A 26,276-nucleotide genomic window follows, 5' to 3' on the forward strand; every position below is an offset into this window, starting at 1 on the left:
GAGACAGAACAGAAAAGGTAAGTTGCTTGCCCAAGGACACACAGATAGACTTCAGACCTAGGCATTTTGAATCAAGTTATCTACTCTTTTTTAAAATATATATTTTTATTTATTTCAGAGAGGAAGGGAGAGTGAGAGAGAGATAGAAACATCAGTGATGAGAATCATTGATCAGCTGATTCCTGCATGCCCACCATTGGGGATTGAGCCTGTAACCTTGGCATGTGCTCTGACCAGAAATCAAGTAGATGAGTCTTAACCTCTAGGCTACTCTGCCCCACATATTGGTAATGTAATGGCAAAAAGGGGTGGAGATGGGGCTCATTAAAGCACAGACTCCTGGACTCAAGAGGAATCCCCAAAGATTCTGTTTCAGTCGTCTGGGTTAGGAACTTTCCTTTTTTTTTAACCAAGCACCTCAGGTGACCAATAGACTAGTCAGGTTATTTTTCAGATTATTCTGGTTGCACAGTGGAGAATGGATTGGAGGGGATCGTAATGGATGAGAAAACATTGCCATGGTCTAATGAAAGATGGTGGAGGACTAACAGCTTGTGGTATCGACAGGACTTGTCAGTTAACTAGAAATGGAGACTAACAACTAGGTGGATGGAGATACATATATTCCTCTGGAAATTAGAGTTGGGTGGAGTGGTTAAAGAGTTCTATTTATGAGATAACTGAGTGAGAGGTGTTAAAAGGAGAGTTGGAGCTTAGAAGAGGTATCAGGACCGGAGATAGAGGTTTAATGGTCATGCACATGTAGGTAGTATTTAGGCCACAGGAATGAATGAGATCACCTGGAGAGTATCCTGCCTTCTACTATCCTTCCATTTTTGTTTGCACAAGTTCTCCAACCTATTTTTTTTTCTATTTTATTTTAAACGTATCTCTCAGTCAAATATTCTCCAAACTACAGCCACAATGAACTAGTTACAAAATGCTTGTTGCATGCCCTCTCATTTCTTTATCTTTGACATGATTTCTTTTTGCAGCTCAGAAAGCCCTACTTTTCTGCCTCACCCTACTTATATTCATACTCATTCTTCAAAACTCAGCAAGGCTCCTCTGAAGCCTTCCCTGAGCCCCAACACAACCACCTGGAAAACCTTGATAATTATGACACCACAGTCACCTTTTCTAGTTAGTTCTTTAACCTCTGTGCTCCCATATTACTTATGTACGTTCTTTAAGAGGTTTCAGATTGCCTACAGTGTGCTTAACACTTGCCAGCTGCTGAATAAATGTTTAGAATCATTTCATCCTAGCGCAGTATCACTTATAATCTAATGTTCATAGCAGCATTATTCTACCGAATAAAAGAGTAATATGCAAATTGACCGCACCTTCACTACACCCAAGCCACACCCACCAACCAATCAGGGCGAGTATGCAAATTAACCCAACAAAGATGGTGGTTAATTTGCATACATACCTGGGTCCTGGGAACCTCCTCGGCACCCAGGTCACTCCCAGCCGGCCATCAGGCAGAGGCTTTAGGCTTGGGAAGGGGCTGAGCCTGCCATCGGAGTGGCGGGGGTCCCCTTCCCAAGCCTAAAGCCTGGGGCGGAGGCTTTAAGCGTGGGAAGGAGCCGAGCCTGTGATCGGAGGGACGGGGGTCCCCTTCCCAAGCCTAAAGCCTGGGGCAGAGGCTTTAGGCATGGGAAGGGGTCGAGCCTACGATGGGAGGGGCGGGGGTGGGGGTGGGGGGAACCACTTCCCAAGACTAAACCTGGGGCAGAGGCTTTAGGCATGGGAAGGGGCCGAGCCTGCGATGGGAGGGGCGGGGGTGGGGGTGGGGGTGGGGAGAACCACTTCCCAAGCCTAAACCTGGGGCGGAGGCTTTAGGCTTGGGAAGGGGCCGAGCCTGCGATCAGAGGTGCGGGTGGGAAACCCCCTTCCCAAACCTAAACCTGGGGTGGAGGCTTTAGGCTTAGGAAGGGCCCAAGCCTATGATCAGAGGTGCGTGTGGGGGGGGGGGAGACACCTTCCCAAGCATAAAGCCTGGGGAGGAGGCTTTAGGCTTGGGGAAGTGCTGGGGGGAACCCCTTCCCAAGCCTAAACCTGGGGTGGAGGCTTTAGGCTTGGGGAAGTGCTGGGGGGAACCCCTTCTTAAGCCTAAACCTGGGGCGGAGGCTTTAGGCTTGGGAAGGGGCCGAGCCTGCGATTGGAGGTGGGGGGGGGGGGGCGCGAACCCCTTCCCAAGCCTAAAGCCTGGGGTGGAGGCTTTAGGCTTAAGAAGGGGCAGAGCCTGAGATTGGAGGTGGGGGGGGACCCCTTCCCAAGCCTAAACCTGGGGAGGAGGCTTTTGGCTTGGGAAGGGGCTGAGCTTGGGATCAGAGGGAAGGGGAAAAAATCAATGGAAACATATCCTCAGGTAAGAATAAAAAGAAAAATAAAGAAATGTCATATTCTATGAAAGACACATCTTGAAAATGCTTTAAGAAAGTTGTCATTTTTTCATGGTGAAGGGACTGGGGTCTGTGTTGATGAAAATACCTGGGCGGCTGCGGTGACTGACAGTGGCTGCAGCAGAGGGGTGATGGGGTGGGCGCCTTCCCCTGATCAGCCCGGTAGCCTCAAGCAAAGGGAAGCCAGACTGCGGCTTAGGTCCATAGGACATCCCCTGATGGCTCCCAGTATGTGACAGGGGGCAGGCTGGGCTGAGGGACCCCTCCCCAGTGCACGAATTTCGTGCACCGGGCCCCTAGTTTATAATAGCTAAGATCTGGAAACAGGCCAAGTGCCCATCAGTAGATGAATGGATAAAAAAAGCTGCGGTATATTTACACAATGGAATATTACGCAGCTATAAAAAAGGATCTCTTACCTTCTGAGGCAATATGGAGGGACCTGAAGATTATTATGCTAGGTGAAATAAGTCCATCAGAGAAAGACAAATATCATATATCTCACTTATATGTGGAATCTCATGAACAAAATATACTGACAAACAAAAGAGATCCAGAGAATCTCATGAACAAAATAAACTGACAAAATAGAAGCATGGAACATACTGATGAATCTCAGAGGGAAGGTGGGGGTGGGAAGATATTAACCAAATAATTTATATGTATGTATGCATAACCCATGGTCAGAGACAATAGTGTGGTGAAGGCATGGGGAGGGGATGGGAGTGGGGAGAATGGGATCAAAGGGGGGGGGGAAGGGAATATCAGTAATATTTTAACAAAGGTAAAAAAGTAAATAAAATTTACAATAAAAAAATCACACTCTGTGCACTGTGGGAAGATTTTTCTCTAGAGACAGGAATAGTTCCTAGAAACAAATGACCAGCTTTTATAAAAGCTTACAAATTCAGATTCATTAGGTATTTCAGAATATGAGGAAGAGGTATTTAAATGTCTTTCTATAAATTAATTCATTCATGTGTTCATTTGTGTGTTCATGTATTTGTCCATGCGTGCATCCATCCACCTAGAAAACTTCTAATTAATATCCACCATTGGTTCAGTGGGTTGCAGGAGAGAAAAAGATGAATGCAATGGCACATAGGACCTTCCTAACTTCTTGCTCTAAGTTGAAGCAGGTAAGGTCATTTGGACCAGACTGTGAAAGAGCTATCCTTTGCTAAAATGTTCAGATTTCAGCCTGAAGGCCATAGAAAGTCAGTGGGTGTCTTTAAGCAGATGAGTCACCTAATTAGAAATTATTTGGAGGCACAATATAGTGTATATGATGGACTAGTTTGGGGAAAGATCAAGGAAGATGAAAAGCAGCCTTGTACTACTGGCTTTTACAAGTTAAGTGTTCCCTTTTTACAAAGGATCAAGCATGCAAGGTGAGTAACATGTCCAAGGATATATACATACATAGAAGAGGCACAGAGAGATTCCAACTCTGACTGGTTTGCTCCTGTAGCTCATGCCCCCTCCCCTGTATATACCATGCTGCCTGTTACAATGGTTCAGGTGAGAGGGCCTGGAGCACAACAGTGCAGTGAGGAATCAGAGGAGAAGCCAGCTTTGGGAACTGATGGGAAGTACTATGAGCAGAATTGAATGACTGAGGGGCTGGGCAGGGGTGGGGGTGGGGTTGGAGGGACAGGCAGAAGGTGAAAATGGTAACTTCACTAAGTAAGATTAGAAACTTGAGGAGGAAGGGAGAATGGTTTTAGAATGGCATGCTGGTTTTGAGGTTTGTCTGCCTTTTCCAGAGTAAATACAGTATTAGTAGCAGATAGGGGCTTCAGAAGGATGAACAGGGTGGAATGATTGGGGATGACTGGTTTAGGCTGGAATAACCGGGCAAGACTTCATCCCTTTGGGCCTGTCCTCAACAAGAACGGCTGTTCAAATGAAGAATGAAGGTTTCCAAGGTATGAACCAAAATATTTGGTTTAAAAAAAATCATAACTTTTCATTCTGATTTGATGTGGCATTGGAAACACTGATGTAAAGGGGTCATTTGTTCTGGACAAGCTCAGAGTCCAGAGAATTTCTTTGCCACAAAGTCCTCATTATTCTATACTTTTTAGGGTAACTCTAAAACAAAAATTAACTACATGAGTATACTTGTATACTTGACCATAGTTTTACATTTATTATCAGACTGAATAAATTGATTGAAAATGTGGCTGACACAAGATACATATTTGTTAAATGAAAAAAGCAAGTGGTAGAATAGTATTACAATATTTGCCTATTAACTGTTCGTCTATCCGACTGAAAAGTTGGGATGAATAAGCTCCAGATGCATAACCATGGTGACCTCCTGGGTATGGGATTGCAGGGAGCTTTTACTTTTTTTTAAGTAAATGTTTATTTCATTTAACTGTTCATCTTTAATGTTTCTATGTTGTTTGAAAAAATATTTTGCAACAAGAGGGTGTTTTCAGAAGCTTAATATTTTACAGGAAAATCACAAAAAATTTTTAGAGTAAAATTCTACTTTATAAAATGATCTATTAACTTTTTAATATCTTAAGTTAATGGCATGGAATAAATGAAGAAAAATGAGCACTAATGTTTAGAAAGGTGGTAGGCAATGACATTTTTTTTGCAAATATATTTTTATTGATTTCAGAGAGGGAGAGAGAGAAACATCAATGATAAGAGAAAATCACTGATGGGATGCCTCCTGCACACCCCACACTGCAGATTGAGCCCAACCGGAAATCGAATTGTGATCTCCTGGTTCATAGGTCAATGCTCAACCACTGAGCAACACCAGCCAGGCAGCAATGACAATTTTAAAAGGAGAATGAAAGGGGCAGAGGGCTAACTGCATTACCAGGAGTGGTGGAATGACTTGCTTGTCTTGGTAGCATTAATAAAGGCATAAATGTTAGTAATGATTTCTTTCTTCTCTGCACCTTGCTAAATAATAATTACATGCTGGTATGAGTAACCATATTTGGTTGCTTGCTTGTTTCTTTGTTTAAATGTATTTTATCTTATTGATTAAAAAATATCCACCACCAGTGTTGTGAAATTCAACTTTATTAACCTGAATTAAAAGATGTTTTATGACAAAACCCAGGTAAGTAAAACTATCTTTTTCTTTTCAGATCTAAAATGAATCTGGTGTGGTAACAAAGCAAAACTAACTGAGTGAGCCAGAATAGAGACATTTAATTACTGAAGACATTTTTATTTTTCACTGTCCTTTCATGTGGCTCAATCAAATTCATTGAATCCTGATAAAACTCTACCCCTGTTATGTCCTAAAAATCATGTCACAAAAGTGTTAATCAGCTCGACCTTCACCAGGAGAAATCATTAGTATGTGAAAGTGCTCAGTTATTGAACAGATGTATTGAAGAGAATTGGGTTATTAGAAAATTCATGTGTTTTCACTTTACTTGTCCTTTCTCATGTATGTGTCTGTATTGTGCCGGTGCACTGGAAATTTAGAGGCTGAAAGGGTTGAAACTCACAAAGAGTTCTTTTTATAAACATTTCAGTTATCAGATTTGGACACCACAGGAGGCCCTGCTAACTAAATCTCTCTTGTCACTGGCCGCCTGCTCATGTTCTTGGAGTGTCGCCAACAGGTTCTATATCTGATTCCACTCAAGTGTGAGCATGTTTTATCAAACCAGGCTGGAGATTCTGAGCAACAGAAAGCTAGAAACCTGGGTGCAACTCAAAAGCTGACTGTGCAGGAGCAGTAACCGTCTGTCCACATTCTACAGCTTTGGGAAGTATTTCTTCTCCTGAAATACCTAGCAGTCCCTCTCTGGGGTGGTTTCTGAAGGAATTGGATCTATACCTGCATGGCTAAAAATAACTCTCAAGGATGGGCGTGATCACAGTGACTGTTTACCCAGCAGCCCATGGACCCAGCAGCTTGGCAGTGTGGAAAGGGAGGATGGTTTCTGCTGTCATATTCCTAGACATCTGAACATTGACATTGATGGTTACCAGAAAGATTGTGGCTTGGACTGTATTTCTAAACCTTAACACTGAACTTTTTTTTTTTTCATGCCTATCAAAGCAGCCACTGACTGCAGAAACAGCAGGTGTGTTTGGAAGCAATGGCCTGCTTTGTTACTCCTTAGGGACCTATATTAGCTTGGAGTTTTGGCTGTCCATTCTTTCCTTAATTGGTTAAAGTCTGGGTTTCTCATCTTTCTAACTCTCGTATCACCAAAGAAATACTCCTATCGAGGTCTCAGATAATTTCATATTGGCTGCTGTGTCAGAAACTAGCTACCTTCAGCCAAAACTATATTCTCTTCTTGAATACAAACTGCTTATTGCCCAGATAGGAGACATGTTCTCAACCAATGAACTATGTATCCAAATTCCAAGTGAAGGGAATGAAGAAGTATGTGTGTCTTGTCCACCTGCTGCTTTCTCATTTGCCAACTGAATGCAGAGACCCCAAGGTCTCACAGGAGGGTGGAGTCATGAGGAGATGGAAGATGTTTGGGTACCAAAATGACTGTGGAGGTCCGTGACTAATCAGGAACATTTGTATTATAATGTTAGATAATAAAGAAATCAACTTTTATTGAGTAAGAGCCCAGAAATATATATTAGTATTACATAGCAAATATAGCTGCTGTCACTCATACAACAGTTATTATAGACTATAAACCTACTATGTGCCAGGCACTCTTTTAGAGGTTTACAAGAGTCAGACACTGTGCTAGGTGCTGGGGATACACAAAAGAAAAGACACATTCTTAGTCCTCAACAAGCTCAACTCATCAATGAAGAAATAAGCAATTATAGCACAATAAGGGAGTGCTTATAATATATTATGTACAGGGAACAAAGCTATCAAGGGAGAATACCGACAAATGCCTAGAAAGAACTGAGATGTATCAGACATGGTGGAAATAGGTTCAGGAGAGAGTATTACATGACAAGGCATGAGGGCATGATTGTTTGGGCATTAGCAATGTTCAAGAGGGACTGGGATGTAAAGTCCAACAATAGGAGTGGATGGAGACAAGAATGGAGAGGTGGCATTACAAAAATTTATAGGCAGGTCCTATAGGCCTTAGTGAGGTGTGTAGAGTTTAAGCCAGGTGATGGGGAAATCACAAAAATACCCATTCCTCTCCACCCCCGACCATCACCTTCATGGCAGCAAATATCTTCCAAGCCCTTGACTTTGATTTACATCGACCTGTGGGACGTTAGTGCAGATAATACAATGATAGGTTTGAAATTTGCTTGCATAAACTTACTCTCTTGTTTCTGCCTTTCACCGAGAAAAACTGCCTCAGGTGGCCACTGGCCCTAGGGCAGCCAGAGACCCATGAAATAGACCTGCACCCACGCTGAGGCTGGGAGGCAAGCCCAGCAGAGCCCAGCCCCAGTCAACTGAACTCCAGCCAACTCAAGGCTCTCTGAACGCCATCCTTCTGTGTTTTTATGGAGACTTCTTTACATAGGCACGATTGATTACATCATTGGCCATTGAGGATTGATTCAGCTTCCTGCTCTCTCCCCTCCCTAGAGGTCAGGGGGTGAGATTAAAAGTTCCAACCCTCTCTCTGATCACGATTGGCCCCCTGGCAACCAGCCCCCATCTTCAGCTGCTTTCCAAAAGCCACCTCATTAACATAACAAAAGACATTTATAACTCTCCTCATTTAGAAAATTTCAAGGGTGTTAGGAAGTCTGTGCCAGGAACAGAACACCATGATAGCAGGATACAAGTTATTCACATATGTATCTCAAGCACTTAAGACTAGTTTCTGGAATGTAAATATTGGTTGCCTGATTGATCCCTGGTTAATGGACTGGAGAGTAGGCAAGTAACCACTGCTTCCAAGGTTTAGGCTTCCAGATCAAATTTTCTGAAGCACATCCACATCCACATTTCTCCATGACTTTCTGCTCCGCACACACACCGTGTGCAGCAACAGGGCATAATAATAAAATCACTTTCCTAAGAAGTTATAAAAATTCTTGATTCGCACTTGGTGACTCTGCCAAAAAAGTTAAGGACAGATGCTTTATATGCGGAATTTTCTCTAAAGCTCAAGGCCCTTTTTAGTTGTGATGACTAACGAAGATGCCAGGTGGCATTGTCATCTCAGAGTTGATTCTGAACCATTTAATACAGGTTGACAAGCTGGAGCCCCACAGCGACCTACAAAGCACAGGTGTTCCACTAGCAACACAGGGTCTTCTGGCCGCCACTGTCTGCAAGCCTTTCATAGGTATTAACGTTGGAATTGAAAAGGGAGGGCTGTAAGCTCGAAGTTCAGCCTTGAAATGAAGATTGGTTTGAAATCAAAGAGCTTCTAATGGGCCAAATGGAAGTGACACAGACACGTGTCTCCTTCAGAGATGCTGTGTGCTGTCTCCACGTGGAAAATGGATCCTCAGGCTTCCTGGCAGCCCGCCTCATTAAAGCTGGCCCTCAGGGGCGGTGATTACCTCTACTTTACCAGTAGCTGAGCTCAGGTTTGCATTCTTTGAAGGCAAAGCCCCAGCAGTAGTGATGCTGCAAAAGTACTCAACTCTGATTTTAGGTTTTTGGGCCGAGAGAGAGAAGGAATTACCATTTCTCTGTAAGAGCCTGTATTTAAGTTGAACTGGAGCCTTAATGTCTGTCTTGGAAGGATCGGACCTTCTGAAATAGGGTTCTATCCAATTCAAACAGGGCATTGTAGAGATTGGCAGCAGGATCCCTCCTGGGGCTCTGGCTTCGCACACTCAGAACTTGCTACCTGTTCCATGGTGGAATTTTCAGCCAGGAAAGACCTGGACATTGAATGTTGTTCTTGGCTGAGGGTGGGACGAACCCCGTTTTCCAGGAGAAGGTAGGAAAACAAATCAGCCGACTGCAGCATAGAAAGAAAGATGGGGGCACAGGCAGGGGGGCAGTGTCGAGATCTGGCTGGGAGGGAATTAGCATGAAAGGAGAAGAAACTGTAGTAAGAATAGGATAAAAACGGCAATTTACATGCATTTTTTTCCAGGAGACTTTTTTTTTTTTCAATTACAGTTTACTCTCAATATTATTTTGTATTGGTAAGACAATCATATACTTTACAAAGTGATCTCCCCCCATGTTTCCAGTACCCACGTGGCACCACACATAGTTATTTTTTCCATTGATTTCAAGAGAAAGTGGGAGAAAGGAGAGTGAGAGGGAGAGGAAGAGGGAGAGGGGGAATGGGAAGGGAGGGGGAGTGGGGGGAGGAGGAGGGGAAAGGATAGGAAGAAACATTGATTGGTTGCTTCCACATGCACCCCTACCGAGGCTGGGGAACCTGCCACAGAGGTACATGCCCCTGACAGGGAATCAAACCCGCTACTTGAACCCAAGACCCTTGGGTCGCTGGCCAACACTCTAACCACGGAGAAAACCAGCCAGGGAACTTTGTACTTCTTAATCACTTCACCTTTTTCTCCCACCCTCTATTCCCCCTACTTTAGTCTTTTCTTTATCTATGAGTCTGTTTCCATTTTGTTTGCGCATGCATATTTTTTTAAAACCTCCTTCATTTGGGTTAAATCTTGCAAGTGAAACAAAATTCTGCCCTTAGATCCTTTTAAAGATGGCAGCGTTGCTTCACGACCACCAGTCCTAGTGTCTGGGCCAGCACATGGCCCCATATGTTTAAATAGGGACATTATTTATCAATCTGGCTAGCCACAATCCTTAGCATTCACTTTGTAAATTTAGAGTAGAAATTGGGATATGAAAGAAAAGGATTGCATTCTGGGCAAAGGATGGCTTTAAAGACTTGCGTTAGAATCCAGCTTTATGTTGGCCCACCTGCTGGGTCCTGATTGAACCTGAGATATCCCACACCTGGTGTGAATACGCTCTCACAACAGCGTTGCTCTGCCCATCCAGGAGGTCTTGCAGTGAGGTGCTCCCTACTGCGGCCCAGCCCTGACAAGGAGATGGCACCAGACTTTTGTACAGTATCTCACTTGTGGCCACTTGTGCTGAAGGATGTGATGAACCAGTAATTACAGTGAGTACATATGTCCCATAATCCTACAACGTGGCGTATGCAACCCTAAAAAAGAATCCTTGTGCGATGGAATTTTGCGCTCCCAAAATAACAGGACGTATGGGAAAATGGAGCTGGGGCAGAAAACTCAAACACTGACCCATCATGTAAGTGATACAAGAAAACTACCACAATTTTAATTTAAGCATCTTAAGTCCCTAATAAAGACAGTTATTTTGAGAGAGATGGTTTGCCTGGTAGAGGTGTTTACAATTTTCAAATGACATGGGGTAGATGGCTGTGACTTCTTGTCCTGTTTTTCTGTTCCTCCGAACTGGCTTACAACAGAAATCCAACTCTCAGGGCTGTGTTCATTGCCGCCCCACCTACAGAAGCTGTTCTGTGGCCCCCGAGGAGATCAGGTGACACAACTGCTCTCAGGCTGCGTGAGGAGGCCTTTTCCATTTTCAGTTACCAGGAAAGCAGGCAATTACTGGAAGTGAAGATGAAGCTCTCTGTTGCGTTGGTTTTCGGTGTTGTCTCCTATGTTCATCACTGTATTACTTTGGGCCGACTGGTCATTGCAATGTCACATTTTCTTACTTCGAAACGTTGCAGTACTTGAGGCTCCTTTTGCCTTTGCTACTTCTAATCAGGACGCGTCCTCAGGTTTTACTGAGAAACTACAGCCGGCGGTGCACTTGGGTGAAGTGGAAAGATAAGGTGTTTCGTATTATTCTCCCGCGGAGAATAATATGCTCAGCTGGATGCTTTTCACATTTACCTGGTGTTACCCAATAGCGCAGCACACCGGCTCCTGGTGGTAAATTGCATATGAGCAAATATCTGTTTGGTTTTAATGACTTAATTCTTTATGTGCACCAATTTTCATATTACAGACATACATAGTAACAGAATATATACATCAGTTTGCTTTTCCTTCCCAAATGATTCTTGAAATGATTAGAGTTTCCTTCTTTTTCTGCAAGAATTTTTATTTTTTAAAGTTCTCTTCTGTTTCGGCTATTCATTTTACTTCAGTAGGAGCTGCGATCCTATTTGCTCAGGCTGTCTTCCTCCCTCGTCAGGTTGCTGGGTCTCCTTCACCAGAGTTGTGGTTTTATTTGGCTGCTTGTAGTTGTGGTCTCTTAGGGCATGTGCAGGTCAGGCTGGTAAACATTCAAGCAATGGCAAATGGGCTGTTGATTTGGTACTAAAGCCTCTGCTCTGGTTCTCTCCGAAAGCAAAATGGAGTTAGCTCCTCTAACAGCAGGGAGGAGCGTTCATTCGCCAACATAGAGCTCCAGTGTAGGTCTCCATGGGTCTGCAGGGTCAGCACCCCCCCACCCCCGCCCTTTCACCAAAGGTGCTCTCACCCACAGTAAGCGAGGGTGACGGTTGAATATTTAATATTATGATGCTTGGACTCAATATTCTTATAGAACATGTTATCTCACCTCTTCAAATCCTGCAGTTTTGTTTGAAACAAGGGATTTCTTCCATGAGCTTTCTAAACCAGGAATTATGTATCAGGCATAGGATGCTTAGGATACACGAGACAAAAATTCCTCCTGATTAAAGCTGCTGCCTCAGGAGCTCGGGGCTTGTTTCCTATGGGTACTCAACTAAGATGACCATGTCAGAGGTCAGGGGTGAAGTAGGGGTGCAGCTTTTTGGTCCGACGACAGTTTTTATTTCTATTTCCTTTGTTTTTGATCCGACAACTTAACTGCCACTTTGCTGTGAATGGCAGCTATTGACTTGCACCAGGTTATGCTTGTGTTATTACAGAATTTGTGATAGGTAAATATAAATACACTTTTTCTCATCTATCAGTGGCTAAGGCCATGGGCTTTTGAGCCAATCAACCCGGATTCAAATCAGTTCTGTGACCTTGCCCAAGTTACTTAACTTAGTGCTGCCTCAGTATGCCTATTTTTAAAAGGGGAGGATAGCACTATATACATTATAGGGTTGATGTACGGTTTAAATTAATTAATTTATGTAAAGCATTTGTGCCCTGCACACTAGCAAGTGGTTTCTAGCAACACTTCATGTTTAATGCCAGCTACTGAAACATACATCAGAGGCCACACATTGTCATATCAGCAACTCTGACACCGGGTGCACATATTTACAATCTCTCTATAGTTCCTTTCCACTCTGTAGTAGCCTGTACACTCTTTGCTGGGGCATGTGTTGGGGGAAGATGTGTAATTTCGTTTTCCCAATGCCTAGCACTGTGCCTCGCATGTAGCAGGCATTCAAAACACTTTGCTGAATGAATGGGAAAGATGGTCTGAAATCCACCCCTTGATTGGCTAAGGGCAAGAGAAAGGGAAAAAAGAAAGAAAAAACATCATAAAAATGGCCAAATACAGTGGTTTAGCATTTAATTTCTGGAGACCAGATTTTGCTAGATTATTCCAGCAGCTCAACCTAAGTGCCCAGGACAGAAGTGAGTAGGAGCCTATGGAGGTATGGAGACATGGCACAGCGGTCTGCAAACAGCACAGGGTGGGCAGTAAGGTTTCTAGGGAATAGTTAGGCATTACTTTGTTTTGGTGTCATGGGGGCCGAGAGGCTAGATGGGGAAAGGATGGTAGCTGTTTGTAAATACTTCAGGGGAAATCTTACCCTGCTGGGAGGAAGGGTGAATTTAGAAGGACAGGAGGTTAGATAAAGTAGTCACAGAAGGAAAAGTGAAGGCAGCTTTCTTCCCAGTTGGCAGGAAGGGTGGTGGGGAAGTTGAGGAAATGTGCATAGATGGGTCCTTATTGGCAACTTTCACTGCAATGCTACCCAGGACTTGTTGTTTTTTTTTAAAAAAAAAATACAAAATGGAATAGTTAGCCAAGTAAGTTAGCTAAGTTAGCCAATTTTATTCTTATCCCCACTGATAACATTCAAATCCAGTTTACATGATAGCAGTTCTATAAAAGAATGTTTTCTATTGCAATTTCCTGAAGAAGGAAGATCCCTTCCTGACCTTTCTCCACCACCGTTGAGCGCCCATGACAGCTTCCACCCCAATGCAGCAGTGCTTCACTCGGCCCTGCAGGTCAGGAGAAACTCATCAGGAAGAAGTTTCAATCACCTCGTTGTGATTTTCTGCAATTTTCATTTCTCTACAGCCGGTAATCTTCAGGTCTGAAACAAAAAAAAATCAACATTTATGTCTTCGTGAATCATTATTTCATTTTCACTTGCCTGATGAAGGAAGGTTATTTCTCCAATTTCACATGACATTAACTGTTCATTGAGAAACACCTTTAGACATTATTTTCTAAGTTTTTGGTGAAAAACACTAAAGCCAAATCCTTACAAAGTAAAATGGTTAAGTGCAAATGGTTAATTTGCCACTAGAGGTGGTGGTGGTGCACAATATTATGGCTAAATGATTAGATACTTGCAAAACACTGCATCTCATTAACATGAAACAAATACATCTCAAAAATGCAGAGGCTCAAATTAGAACATAGGAATGATAGAGGCCAACACATTTACATTATCTTGAAAATGGGACATTTCTACAAAAAAAACATCTTCAGGAAAAATCTTTTGGGAGATTTTAGTTTTCATTGTAAAATGGCGGGAAATCCATTTGGTTTGTGAATAAAATAAAACAAAGCTATAAAACACATAGTTTATGATACAGTTTAATTAGAGACACTTAATATTATTTGCTCCATTAAGATAATTTATTTTCTAAGGGAAAAAAGCATCTGAATTTCCATTGTAAGTCCATAAAATTGGGTATAAGTATAATAAATCTCAAAAAAGTATTTTATTATTTTCCCTTAGGCCTTGTGTCTTTTCTTCTTCTTTTAAAAATATTTATCTTTATTGCTTAAGTATTACAGATAGGTCTTATGTCTTTTCATTCCTAAATTATATTTCTCAGTATCATGCTTACTCCAACAAAATATTTAAGACTAGAATAAAATTTAGATAGCAGAGTAATCTTACAAACAGTAAAAGGTTGCTTTGATCGACTTTTAAGTCATTTCCATTGTATAGATGAGATTTTTTTAGAGTTAACCATTCCAGGAAATCCGGTGATATTACATATTCCTTGAACTAAAGGCTGTCCAGGTAGCAGTGAGGCAGAGTAATGCTGCCTTTACACTTATTTCTCCTGACCCTGCACCATCAGCCTGATTAGAAAAAGTTTAACAGTGCATTTATTTTAAAAAGTGTATTTTTATTGATTTCAGCAAAGAAGGGAGAGGGAGAGATAGAAACATCAATGATGTGAGAGAATCACTGATTGACTGCCTCCTGCACACTCCCTACTAGGGATCAAGGTTGCAACCCAGGCATGTGCCCTGACCAGAAACGTGAGCTCCTGATTCATAGGTCAACACTCAACCACTGAGTCACACCAGCCGGGCTCAACAGTGCTTTAAGAAAAAAAATTAAACTCAAAAGACTTAAAAATTTGTTTAAATCATATTATTGTTCATTCAATTAAAACTAACAGGAATTGTTACATTCAATTATTGCATTAAAATCCTAAATTCTGTTGGCTAAGATAGTAAATGATTTGGTTTTGATCATTTAAGGAGAGATTGGTTTTTATTTTAACAACTAGTTCTAATCTGTTCATATCCAAATGAACAGTTTAGAACAATTTAGAATGCCTAATTTGAGCAAAATTCAGGACTGGAAATACTGAGGTATATGGTTTGAGCCAATGCTGAGCTGGTTAAAATGAATGGGAAAGTTGGAATGTAACCTTGCTCCCAGGTCCAGCTAATACTGAAGAGCAGCGAATTAAGTTAAATCTTGTAGGAAAATGTTACATGACTAGACTAGCATGAAATTATGGAAAATCTTGAAGATGTCTAGATCCTTGCTCCTCATGGGTTTTGAAAAAGTAAAAATCCTTCTCCACTGTCTGTAATTAAGTCTCTGATCTGAAGCACATTTTAAAAAGGCATAGGTAAAAATAGTTTCTTTCTGGATATGAATTTAACAAAAACTGGAAACCTGTAAATGTTTAGGATTAAAAGCTTTTGCATCAGAGGGTACACACTAGGCTTATATCTCTGCTGTGTCCTAGAGCTATAGACTGGACAGGATGCTCAACAGGTTGCCTTTCCAGTGCTAATGTTCTGGCATCTGGAACCCTCTTTTCTTTCCCCAGATCTCCCTGGATTAACCTATAAAACAACCTAACATAATCCTACTTTCAGGGAAGAGAATTCTAGGGCCGATCATAGTTGTCCTCATACCTCCTCCCTTTCATCCCTACCACCCTCTCTCCCTTGTGGTCACACTTCGAATAGCACATTCTGTGAAAGGCATTGAACACTATGAACAAGGGTTTTTCATAATAAACATCTGTTTTCAAGCATTTATTGATGCTGAAACTTTCCACATTTAGTTTTTCTACAAAGGTGAGGATTTTGCTTAAAATAAAACAGTACTGACTTAATGTGTGAGACATAAAAATCCATTTCTTTTTTTTTATTTTATTTGGTTTTATCACTGTGGATAATGTGAAGCAATTCTAGTTGAAAAATTTCACATACCTAGTTTTTCCTAAGAAAGTTCTCTTACAGAATTTAAAAAAAATGAAAACAAAGAGCTTAAAATGATCCAAGTTTTATTTTTAACCTACAAAAATAATGAAACATTTCCATTACAGTGCTAGCAGTATGATTTCCATGATTATTGTGGTTTTGTAATGTGTTGGCAAAACTGCAATGATTATGGAAATAATTATCGATAGTAATGAAATAAGCTAACCATTTGAAAGCTATAACCATTTGAGAGCTATAATCTCAGCAAATTTTGAAAAAAGGATAGTTCTGTTATTGTTTCTTTGAGAAATAAGTTCTAAGTGAGCACCCTACACACTTACACATGGCACACACACATCTACTCTGTACCATCAAAAAGCCCAAAATGTAACTTCATAACATAACACAATTATATATCCATAAGATGTAAAAGTACTAATCTATCAAGTGTATTCATTAATTTAAGAAGTGAGGTATATAAGCAATACTTCTCATATGAGAAAATGGATTTTAACTATAAAAATATTTAGTTTTCTCAAAAATTAGTTCTTTCCTTCTTGTTTACCACTGTTTTGAAAATGACTAACAACTAGCATAAAAAAAATCTCATGTTTGCTGAAGTTAGGCCTGAGAGAATTTTGTAAGTAATTTAAAATAATTTAAATTAAATTCCAACAATGGTAGCTTTTAATTAAGATTTAAAAAATGTTGTCAATCACCAACTGGGTTCAAAGCTTAGTTTGACAATTATTATTGTTGCTCAAAAGCTTTCTGTCTAGTAGAAAAACTAATATTTAACCAAAAGCAAATGATAATTCCAATTACAAAATGTACATTTTTATATTATGAACATATTTCAAGTTTTATTGCTAGGGAAACAAAAAACAAAACAAGCTATTTTCGTGTCCATTTATTTATGATGCAATCCAGGTACATCTGTTTGAGTCAAGTCTCTGCAGATTCACCAGCAGATCTATCTTGGATAAATTCCAGTTACTACATTCGAAAAAAAGATTATATTCTTGGCTAAGCTATTTTGGGTGGAACTTAAGCATATTTTAAGCAAGTTCCTTCTCCAAAATGAGGAAAAAATTTTTTTCCATATGAAAGCAAATGTATCAGTAATAAGAAATCCCATTTACATTGGACTGCATTGCATGATACCTCAAATAATTTAATTCTAGTGTACATAATAACATTCAATACTACAACTTTATGACACTGCAAACAACTAAAATGGCAGAGTCTATTAAGGTAGTCACTAGCCACATGAATCTATTAAAATTTAAATTAATTAAAATTATGTATAATTAAATATTCAGCTCCTCAGTCATACTAGCTCAGGATAAGTACTCAAGAGCTACATGTGGCCAAGAGCTACTACAGTAGACAGCTCTGATTTGGAGCTTTTTCATCACTGAGGAAAGTTAAATTAGTCCTGACCTAAAAGATCATCTGTTTCTTAGATAATTTTTGGTTAACCTAAAAATGCAACCTTTTTCCTTATTACATACATTCCACAGTAATAAAAACTAAGTAGACTTGATGTTAGTTCTAAAGTGCAGAATAAAATATTAACTGATTTATGTTGAATAACTAGTACACATATCATAATATATCCTCAAATTTTACTAAGTTATACATACCTAATTATTTGGGGAACACAAGTTAATATATAGGGCGGGGCAAAAGTAGGTCTACAGTTGCTCGGATGGAAAATAATACATCAATTCATAAGTAATAATACAAGAATAAACTGTGTTTCGTGTATTCACAAACTGTAAGCCTACTTCTGCCCCACCCTGTACGTTGTGTGGCTAGTTGTGAGGAAAGATCACAACTTTAATAGCATAAAGGAGAACTGGTATCTTGTACATATTCCTGCTACAGGGAAACCTGGAATGAAAAGAAAGGGTGAGGGACTTATTTCATGCAGACGTAAGAGCAGAACAAGAACAAGGAAGAGTTAAATTGGACAAAAAGACTGCCAGTCTTAAGCAGCCTGCTATTGCCTGAACAGTGCAGTGGAGTGGGAAGAATTTAAGCTGAAGAGATAGGGAGGAGCCAGGTCATGAAGAGGTGGAAGGCCAGGCAAAGAAACCTGGAAGCAATCAGATGAGAGAGAGTATGTCAAATCTAAGCCGCTTTCCAGACCTGAGGTATAGGGAACTGTACAGAAAAGAGGGAAAGTTTTTTGTTTTTCAATTTGGATTAAGACTATAAGTATCTAGGATTAAGGACTATTCATTACATAATAGTCTCGGCTTAGTGAAGCAATCTGGAAAATGGAAAATCACTTTAAGTAATGACAAGTCATTTATCATTCTAAGAGACTATAATTAATCCAAATAATGTCACCCCCAAACAAAGTATCTGACCATTGCAGGCACCTCTGAGCACCTTTGCATTTACCTAGCAAGGTCTTAAGACTTAGAAACTATCTACATCTAGAGTTTGTTTGCGGGTAGAAGCGGCAAAGGGTATCCAGGGAAGTAAAAAAGAGTTCATTCTTTCCACCTCAAGAGCCTTATCATTTAAGGAAAGAGGGGTTACTAAACTCAGCTTAAAAAAACAAACATTAAAAACAAAGACAGGAAAGAGAAAAACTTACGGAGTCCACACTCTTGGGAAAGCCTCTATTTCTTCTTGTGTGTACTCATCTAGACGTTTGGGTACTTTTCGTGGTTGTGGAAGCTCTTCCACTAAATTCTTACGAATATCTTCTGGTATATCCTGTATTAAATGAAAATTTAGGCTTAAGTTTTCTTAAAACATATTCTTTCGTAATAAATTAGTAATACTTAGTAAGTATTAAACAAATGATAAACAAAAGCCATATTTATAAAGTGAGAAAAAATAAACTTTGGAAAAATCTCAGAAAAGTACATTAGATCAATGAAATCTCCATATAATAATATATTTCATATTTAAATCTTGACAAACATTTCTATGATAAATTAGACGTCTTCAATTCTGAAAACTATGAAGTCACTAAGTTCTATTTAAATATACACACATATGTATAGTTTAATGTTTTCCCCTTCTTTCAACTTCAAAAAGGCACTGCCTTGGCTCATTCTCATGATTTTTCGTCTGATGAATGCATGTACTGGGTCTACTACTTCCGGTGCTACAACCTTGTAATCCACACTCCAGAAAAAACATGATGTCACTTTGTCCCATAATAATGGTACGTTTGACCTCTTGGTTATGGTTGGTGTCTGTCTACCAGATAGCTTTAATATAAAAGTATCTTTTCTCTGTGGCATGATGTCTTGAAACTGTAAATATTCTGTTCTACAATAATCTTTTTCCTGATGACTATAGAATATGCTGATAATGGTCACTTTTTAAATTCAGTATCATTCCTACATTTTTTAGATGACATTCTTCACTAGAGAAAAGCTTTTTCCTTTTCCAGAAAGGAGAAGACAAATTATAACAAGAAAAATTTTAGACTGTCATTGTGGGCTTATAAATTTTTGTTTTCTATTCAACATATTTATCACTACTATTCATCTTAAGGCTAACACAGTCTTATATGTGGTCAGTAGGCACCAATTCAACCTACCTCATGTTTTTTTTTTGCTATTTCTCTATTGGTGTTTGAGCATTGCCTTACCTTCTGCTACTTACTATTTTAGTATTTTTTCATGAGTATACTCTGTAATAAGTTTGTGTTTTAACTCGTTCAGAATTAGAATCAACCATTTTCCTAAAGGGAACCAGGTTCCTTTTCAACAGGGGATAACATTTAGAAAACAAGATCTGGGCATTGCTGTGCTTATTTCTGTTCATACTGTCATTTTATTTTATGAACCAGTGGCCCAGTACATGGATTCATGCACAATGAAAGGAAATTAATTAGAAGAAATATTTTAATATTGCTCTTCACCCTTTAAAATAGAAGTGTCAACCAAATTCACGATTGACAATGACAGATCGAAACACACGTGTGCGATTGGCGCCAGCGAGAGCTTTATATGTAGTATGTATGCACAAATCAACTTAGCCTTTTATAGATATAGAATAAACTTGCTTAATTAGACCTGCTTTTTGATTTAGCTAAACTTTTTCCAGCCCAGTGAAGCACCTTAACATCTCTTTCAGGTAATTGTCAGCAATACAGCAGTAAATATCAACACAAGCATATTATTATTGTAGATCACGCAGGGAGAAAGGGTAAAATATTTAACTGCAGCAGTGTTTGACTATATTCTGTGCAGTGAGAAAACCTGAAGTCATTTTCAAGGTCCAACATTTTTTCTTTTCAATCGAGTCAAGTTTCTAAGCTTTCTAAATCTCCGTTTTCTGGCTAATGGAAAGAAAATAGGATTCCACTGAGTCTCCTATCTACCTACTCCAGGACTTCTGTGAGGATCAAATGAGATGAGGCATGGGAAAACGCTTCACAGACATTTGGTTAAACTGTAAAATGTTTGCACCTGGCTATAAAGCAAGTTGTGTTCCTGGGCTGAAGAAACTGCAAGGAGGCTAGTCACTAGGGAGAGGAAGCCGGGTGTTGCTATGTGACATCATTACCTGATGCCCACAGCGACTGTTTCCAAGCTGGGTTGGGCTGTGAGCGGCATTTTGTGCCATGGGGTCTCTACAGCGTTGGCTACGAATTGGTGGAGTGTTGCTCCGGGATGGTGGCGGGGCCTGTGTCCCACTTGGGGGAAGCCGAGTGTTGCTTTGTAGGCACCAGGTCTGTGTTGCTGTTCCTTTGTAAAGTGCGTTTCACAGCAGCTCCTGCACTGAGTGTCTGCCCCCTGGTGGTCAGTGCGCGTCATAGCAACCAATCAGATGGCCGGAGGGACACTTAGCATATATATATATATAATATATATATATATATATATATATATATATATATATATATATATATATATATATATATAAAATATTTTAAACGTTAAAAATACTCTAAAAGGTATTCTCCTCCCAAAATCTCATTTTCTTCCCTATTCCTTTCATCTCTTTGTGCCCATGTGCCAGTAAATAGCCAACTTCATTTTCTCATTTATTCTTCCTGTATTTCTTTATGCAAAAGTAGATATAGTAGATATGTGTGTAAACATTCATATGAATATATGCATACAAAAGGTGGTAAGTTATCTACATTGTCACCTTGCTTTTTTCCACCTAATAGTATATCCTGGAAAAAACATTAATTATCAAGTCACAACAATGTTTGTCCTTCTATTTTTACAATAGTACTCAACTGAATGGATATCACAGTTTATCCAGTTTTCTATGAGTAAGCATTTATTTATTTCTATTATCTTACTATAATAAATCATGTGATAATAATAACCTTGTATATTTTCAGACTGAAAATGAGATTGCTGGATTGAGCAGGAATCTCCTTATGTATTTTGTGAAATGCTTCATAGTTGCCAGATTCCTTGTGGGTTTGCACCATTTTATACTTCCATCAGCAATGCATGAATGCCTTGACAAGAACAAGTGTTGTCAAGCTTTTGAATATTTAACAATCCATTCTTGGGAAAATGGGCTCATTTATTTTATAGTTTGAAGTTATTTAAGTAATTTACTGTTCAACTGAACTACCATGAATACTTAAAACATCTCCACTCAAACCTGGCTACCTTAAAACTGGGATAAATAATATTACTTTTGTGTCTTTTAGAAATTATAGTTTATTAAAAAAAAATGCGACAGTATAACCAGAAACAGGAGTTATTAAATTCTTGTGGTTTCATGAAGACCATTTATACTTTGGTGATGACAGTGTTCCTGTACTTGGTGCCTCCAGGTGAAGTGAGTAGTGGAAAATTATTTTCCTCATTCATACAAAGCAAAGGTAATAAATTAAGCATTTTGATAAAAGCATGAGTAATTTACTCATGATTTTATGCTAATAACATAGCATAATACAGTGGCTTGAATAGTTGATGCGACTTGATATTTTGGAATGAATTTCTACATTATTCCTCTAGTAGGAACTATGAGGACAATAATCATGATTGTGGTAATGATAGCAACTAGCACTTATTGTGCCAAACCCTAATCTAAGTGCCCTATAAATGTTACCTCATTTAACCCTTACAACAGTCTTATAAAGTAGGTACTATTATTCACCCATTTCACAGATGAGAAAACAGAGATTATAAGTCACTAGTCCATGGCCATAAGTCAAAAAATTGTGGGACATGGATTCTAATCCAGACAGTCTAATTCCAGAGCCTAGAATCAACTATTTTATTATAAAACCTCTAGTGTTACATTATATGGTACTAAAGAGAAAAGCTAAGTACTTAAAATGGTATGAGTAATAAATAAAAATATTTATACCTTTTTTTCAAGTACTTTTTAGATGAATACTTTTGAGTAGGGACATGTATCCCAAAGTTAAATAATTGAACCTAATTAGCAACCAAACCTAAGTTATTAATCCATGATTCACAGAATTTTTACTACTGGTCAAATACAATGTAAACTAAATGCACAGTTTTTACTGTTGTTAAAATCACCAATGAGTATCCTCAACTTAACAGGAACTCTGACCACAGTACCTTGTTTTTAAAAAAAGCAGTTATTAAAATGAATAAAACAGAAATTACTTTAGTCCAATGATAGCTCACATTCTGACTTAAAATAAGAACAATTGCTATCAGAGTGAGCTCACTATAAAGTATAGAAAGAATTTCAAAGTTTGACATGAAACTATTGAAAATAAGTACCACAATTATTTTAAAAGAAGAGAAAGTATTTAATTGAGGATAAGTGTCGTTACCAATGACCACTGACTTACCTCATCTGGGAAAAGATGCAGCCTCTGCATCATGGTCCTCCTGTGAAGGTTTTTTGGGAGCATGCCATAAATAGCTAGTTTTACAATCTGAAAAAGACATAGGTAGGACTCAGTAACATACAAATATGACTTGTGATATCAAGAAGGCAGATTTAATTAGACAGTGATGAAAACCAGTGGGCCAAGACAATAGGTACATGAAAGGAAACAGAGACCAGAGTAGATATGTGGCAGCAATAGAAAAGGAACTTTTGTTATTTACACATTACTATTATTTCTTTAGGCTCTATATTTGTTTAATTTATTTTTTAATTAGCAAAAAGGACAAAAGAGATTAAAAATAACCTATGTGTGTGCCAATTTTAGCTAGACTAAGAAGAAGTTCTCTAAGCTTTTACAAACACCTATGGTTCAAATATTTACTGTGTAGTGACTAGAGTAGGAGGTTTCCACCTCAAACACTAAGCCTGACCATACAGACAGTTATGACACCGACTTGAGAGGTCGTAAATCTACAATAGTGGTAATGGTTAACATTCACAGAACTTGCTATGTGTATAGTGGTCAGTCATTCATTACATTTGATCTTGTTTACAATGCTGAGTCTCACTTCAGAGGAGGAAAAACAGATGCAGTGAGATTATAGAATTCCCTTGATAAAATCTATATCATAAAAGGCCTGTGGTCATCACGACCAAATGAGCAGCGGCTCTTTCGGCGGGGGTGCCAGCAGCGTCTGCGGACCATACAAGGAGGATCATGCAAGGCATCGTGGGGTGTGGATATGGCCCTGATGGCAGGCTAGGCCTAGGGCAGTGGTCAGCAAACTGTGGCTCGCGAGGTGCGGTTTGCCGCTCTGTTGACTAATGAATTTGCTGACCACTGCCTTAGGGAAAAACACTTAAAAAACATTTTAATAATGTACTAATGTCTTTAACCTGAAGTCAAAACTTCTGGGTAAGGATAATGCCTTACAGCAGTGGTCGGCAAACTCATTAGTCAACAGAGCGGCAAACCACGGCTCACGAGCCGCATGTGGCTCGCAAGCTGCAGTTTGCTGACCACTGGCCTAGGGGACCCTAAACGTGCACAATTTAATTGTGCGCTGGGCCTCTAGTGTATCTATAAATGTCCATGCTTGAATTCAAACCAGGCAGTCAAACTCCCAGAATAGATACACAGTACAGGAAATCACAGCTTCATGTGTTTCTCTCCATAACTTACCAGGAAGACAAAAAGTCCCTTTTCTCTACCAAACCCATTACCAATATGGCAAACTAACCTTTCCATGATTTACTTTTCCCCTTTGACGGTTATCCTCACTGTTGGTTTAAGAGTGATTTCATGTACCATATTTTCCGGCGTATAAGACGACTGGGCGTATAAGATTTTCCTGGGTTTAAAAAGTCGTCTTATACGCCGGAAAATATGGTAACTCTGCTTTTCTGGTATATATACCATATATATAATATGTATATATGTATATACCGTATTTTCCGGCGTATAAGATGACTTTTTAACCCAGGAAAATCTTATATGCCCAGTCGTCTTATACGCCGGAAAATACGGTATGTTTTTTCAGGAGAAGGCCACACAGTGTCACCCTGTGCTCCATAATCTCCTGGGGGGTCTCCTGGCATACAGTGTACAGTAATACATGGTGAGCTCTTCACAAAACTGCTGGCGACATTTGGAGTGTTGTATAGATTTTAATCATCTGTACTCACATTTCAAGGATATAATTTCACATGCATTACAGCTAAATACCTTAAAACAATTCACATTAGAACAGGGTTTCACTATAAAAGGATTTTCTATTCCTTCTATTTTCTCATCAAAACCTTTCTACACATAAAAGCTAATGACATCTCATAAATATTCTCCATCTATTTTCTAGCTTAGTTCTGTTAGTACTTTATGTTCTGGAGACTTTATTTAAATATTGACATACTAGAGGCCCGGTGCACGAATTTTGTGCACAGGGGGGTGGGGGGGAGTGTTCCTCAGCCCAGCCTGCACCCTCTCCAATCTGGGATCCCTCTCACAATCCAGGATTGCTGGCTCCCAACTGCTCACCTGCCTGCCTTCCTGATTGCCCCTAACCACTTCTGCCTGCCAGCCTGATAACCCCCTAACCACTCCACTGCCAGCCTGTTTGCCCCCAACTTCCCTCCTCTGCTGGCCTGGTCACCCCTAACTGCCCTCCCCTGCAGGCTTGATCGCCCCAACTGCCCTCCCTTGCAGGCCTGGTCCCTTCCACTGCCCTCCCCTGCTGGCCATCTTGTGGTGGCCATCTTGTGTCCACATGGGGGCAGGATCTTTGACCATATGGGGGCAGCTATCTTGATCTTGTGTGTTGGAGTGATGGTCAATCTGCATATTACTCTTTTATTAGATAGGATAGAGGCCTGGTGCATGGGTGGGGGCCAGCTGGTTTGCCCTGAAGGGTGGTGTCCTGGATCAGGGTGGGGGTTCCCTTGGGGCGTGGGGCGGCCTGGGCGAGGGGCCTGTGGTGGTTTGCAGGCCGGCTACGCCCCGTGGCGACCCAAATGGAGGCCCTGGTATCTGGGATATATTTATCTTCTACAACTGAAACCTTGTAGTCTGGAGTGGAGCCAAGCCTTCTGCTGGCTTAATGGCGGCAGCCATTTCTGTTGGGGTTTATTCACCTTCTATAATTGAAACTTTGTAGTCTGGAGTGGAGGCCTAGGCTGGCCAGGGCAGGTGGAAAGCTTGGCTTCCTCTGTCGCTGGGGGCAACCCTAGCCTGCTCTCTCCAGCTCCGTGGCTGCCACCATTTTTGTTAGGATTTATCTTCTATAATTGAAACTTTGTAGCCTTAAGCGGAGGCCTGGGCTGGCCAGGGTGTGCAGAAAGCTTGGCTTCCTCTATCGTCTGGGAAACCCAAGCCTCCCTCCTGCTCTCTCCATGGCTGCAGCCATCTTGGTTGGGTTAATTTGCATAATCACTCCTGATTGGCTGAGTGATGGTTAATTTGCATATTACTCTTTTATTAGATAGGATTGTTAAAATTAAGTCATAGAAAATTCAATTCCTCAGCCACACAGCCACTTTCCAAGTTGTCAGGTGCCACCTGTGGCTAGTGGTGACCATCTCTGACAGTGCAGACAAAGAACTTTCCATCAAGGTAGAGAGAGGGTTTTACTGGACAGCACTGATCTAGAAACTAGCCTTTAAAATGTTTAATGTTTTAAAAAGTCTTCTGTAGAAACTGACAATGTTGGAATTATTCAGCAACTTTTCTGGATAAGCAAGTCAGCAAGTCTTTACATCCTCAAAAATCATCCCTTTAGCAATTTTACTCTATTAGTAAGATTACATGGCAGTTGGCTTCTATGTTCTTAAACAATTTAGTTGTACTTAGTTGAATTAACAAGTTGGTATTTTAAAAATTTACTCTATTAAAAAATGCAAACATAACAGCCTAATTAGAAAAAGCTATAAAATGTGAAAAGGTTATAAGCTGAGAGGAGAAAAAGAGAGATACACAAACATAAATATCCCCAAAATAAATATGACACAACATGCACATACAATCAAGTAATTCTAGCTGT

At 40.0% G+C, this 26,276-nt stretch overlaps 1 protein-coding gene across 1 annotated transcript in view; it reads right to left on the reverse strand.

Annotated features, from left to right (window-relative positions):
• Positions 1–11,763: 11,763 nt before the first annotated feature.
• The window catches only part of MRPL13 (mitochondrial ribosomal protein L13), a 28,128-nt gene continuing 13,615 nt past the window's right edge, over positions 11,764–26,276 (reverse strand). The window contains exons 5-7 of the mRNA XM_079796357.1: positions 22,703–22,789; positions 18,536–18,657; positions 11,764–13,546 (exon numbers count right to left, since the gene is read on the reverse strand). Coding sequence (XP_079652483.1) covers positions 13,525–13,546; positions 18,536–18,657; positions 22,703–22,789 — 231 coding nt within the window. The 3' untranslated portion in view covers positions 11,764–13,524. The remainder of the gene's footprint in view (positions 13,547–18,535; positions 18,658–22,702; positions 22,790–26,276) is intronic.

Source organism: Cnephaeus nilssonii (assembly GCF_951640355.1).
Source record: "Cnephaeus nilssonii genome assembly, chromosome: 18".
NCBI lineage: Eukaryota > Metazoa > Chordata > Mammalia > Chiroptera > Vespertilionidae > Cnephaeus > Cnephaeus nilssonii.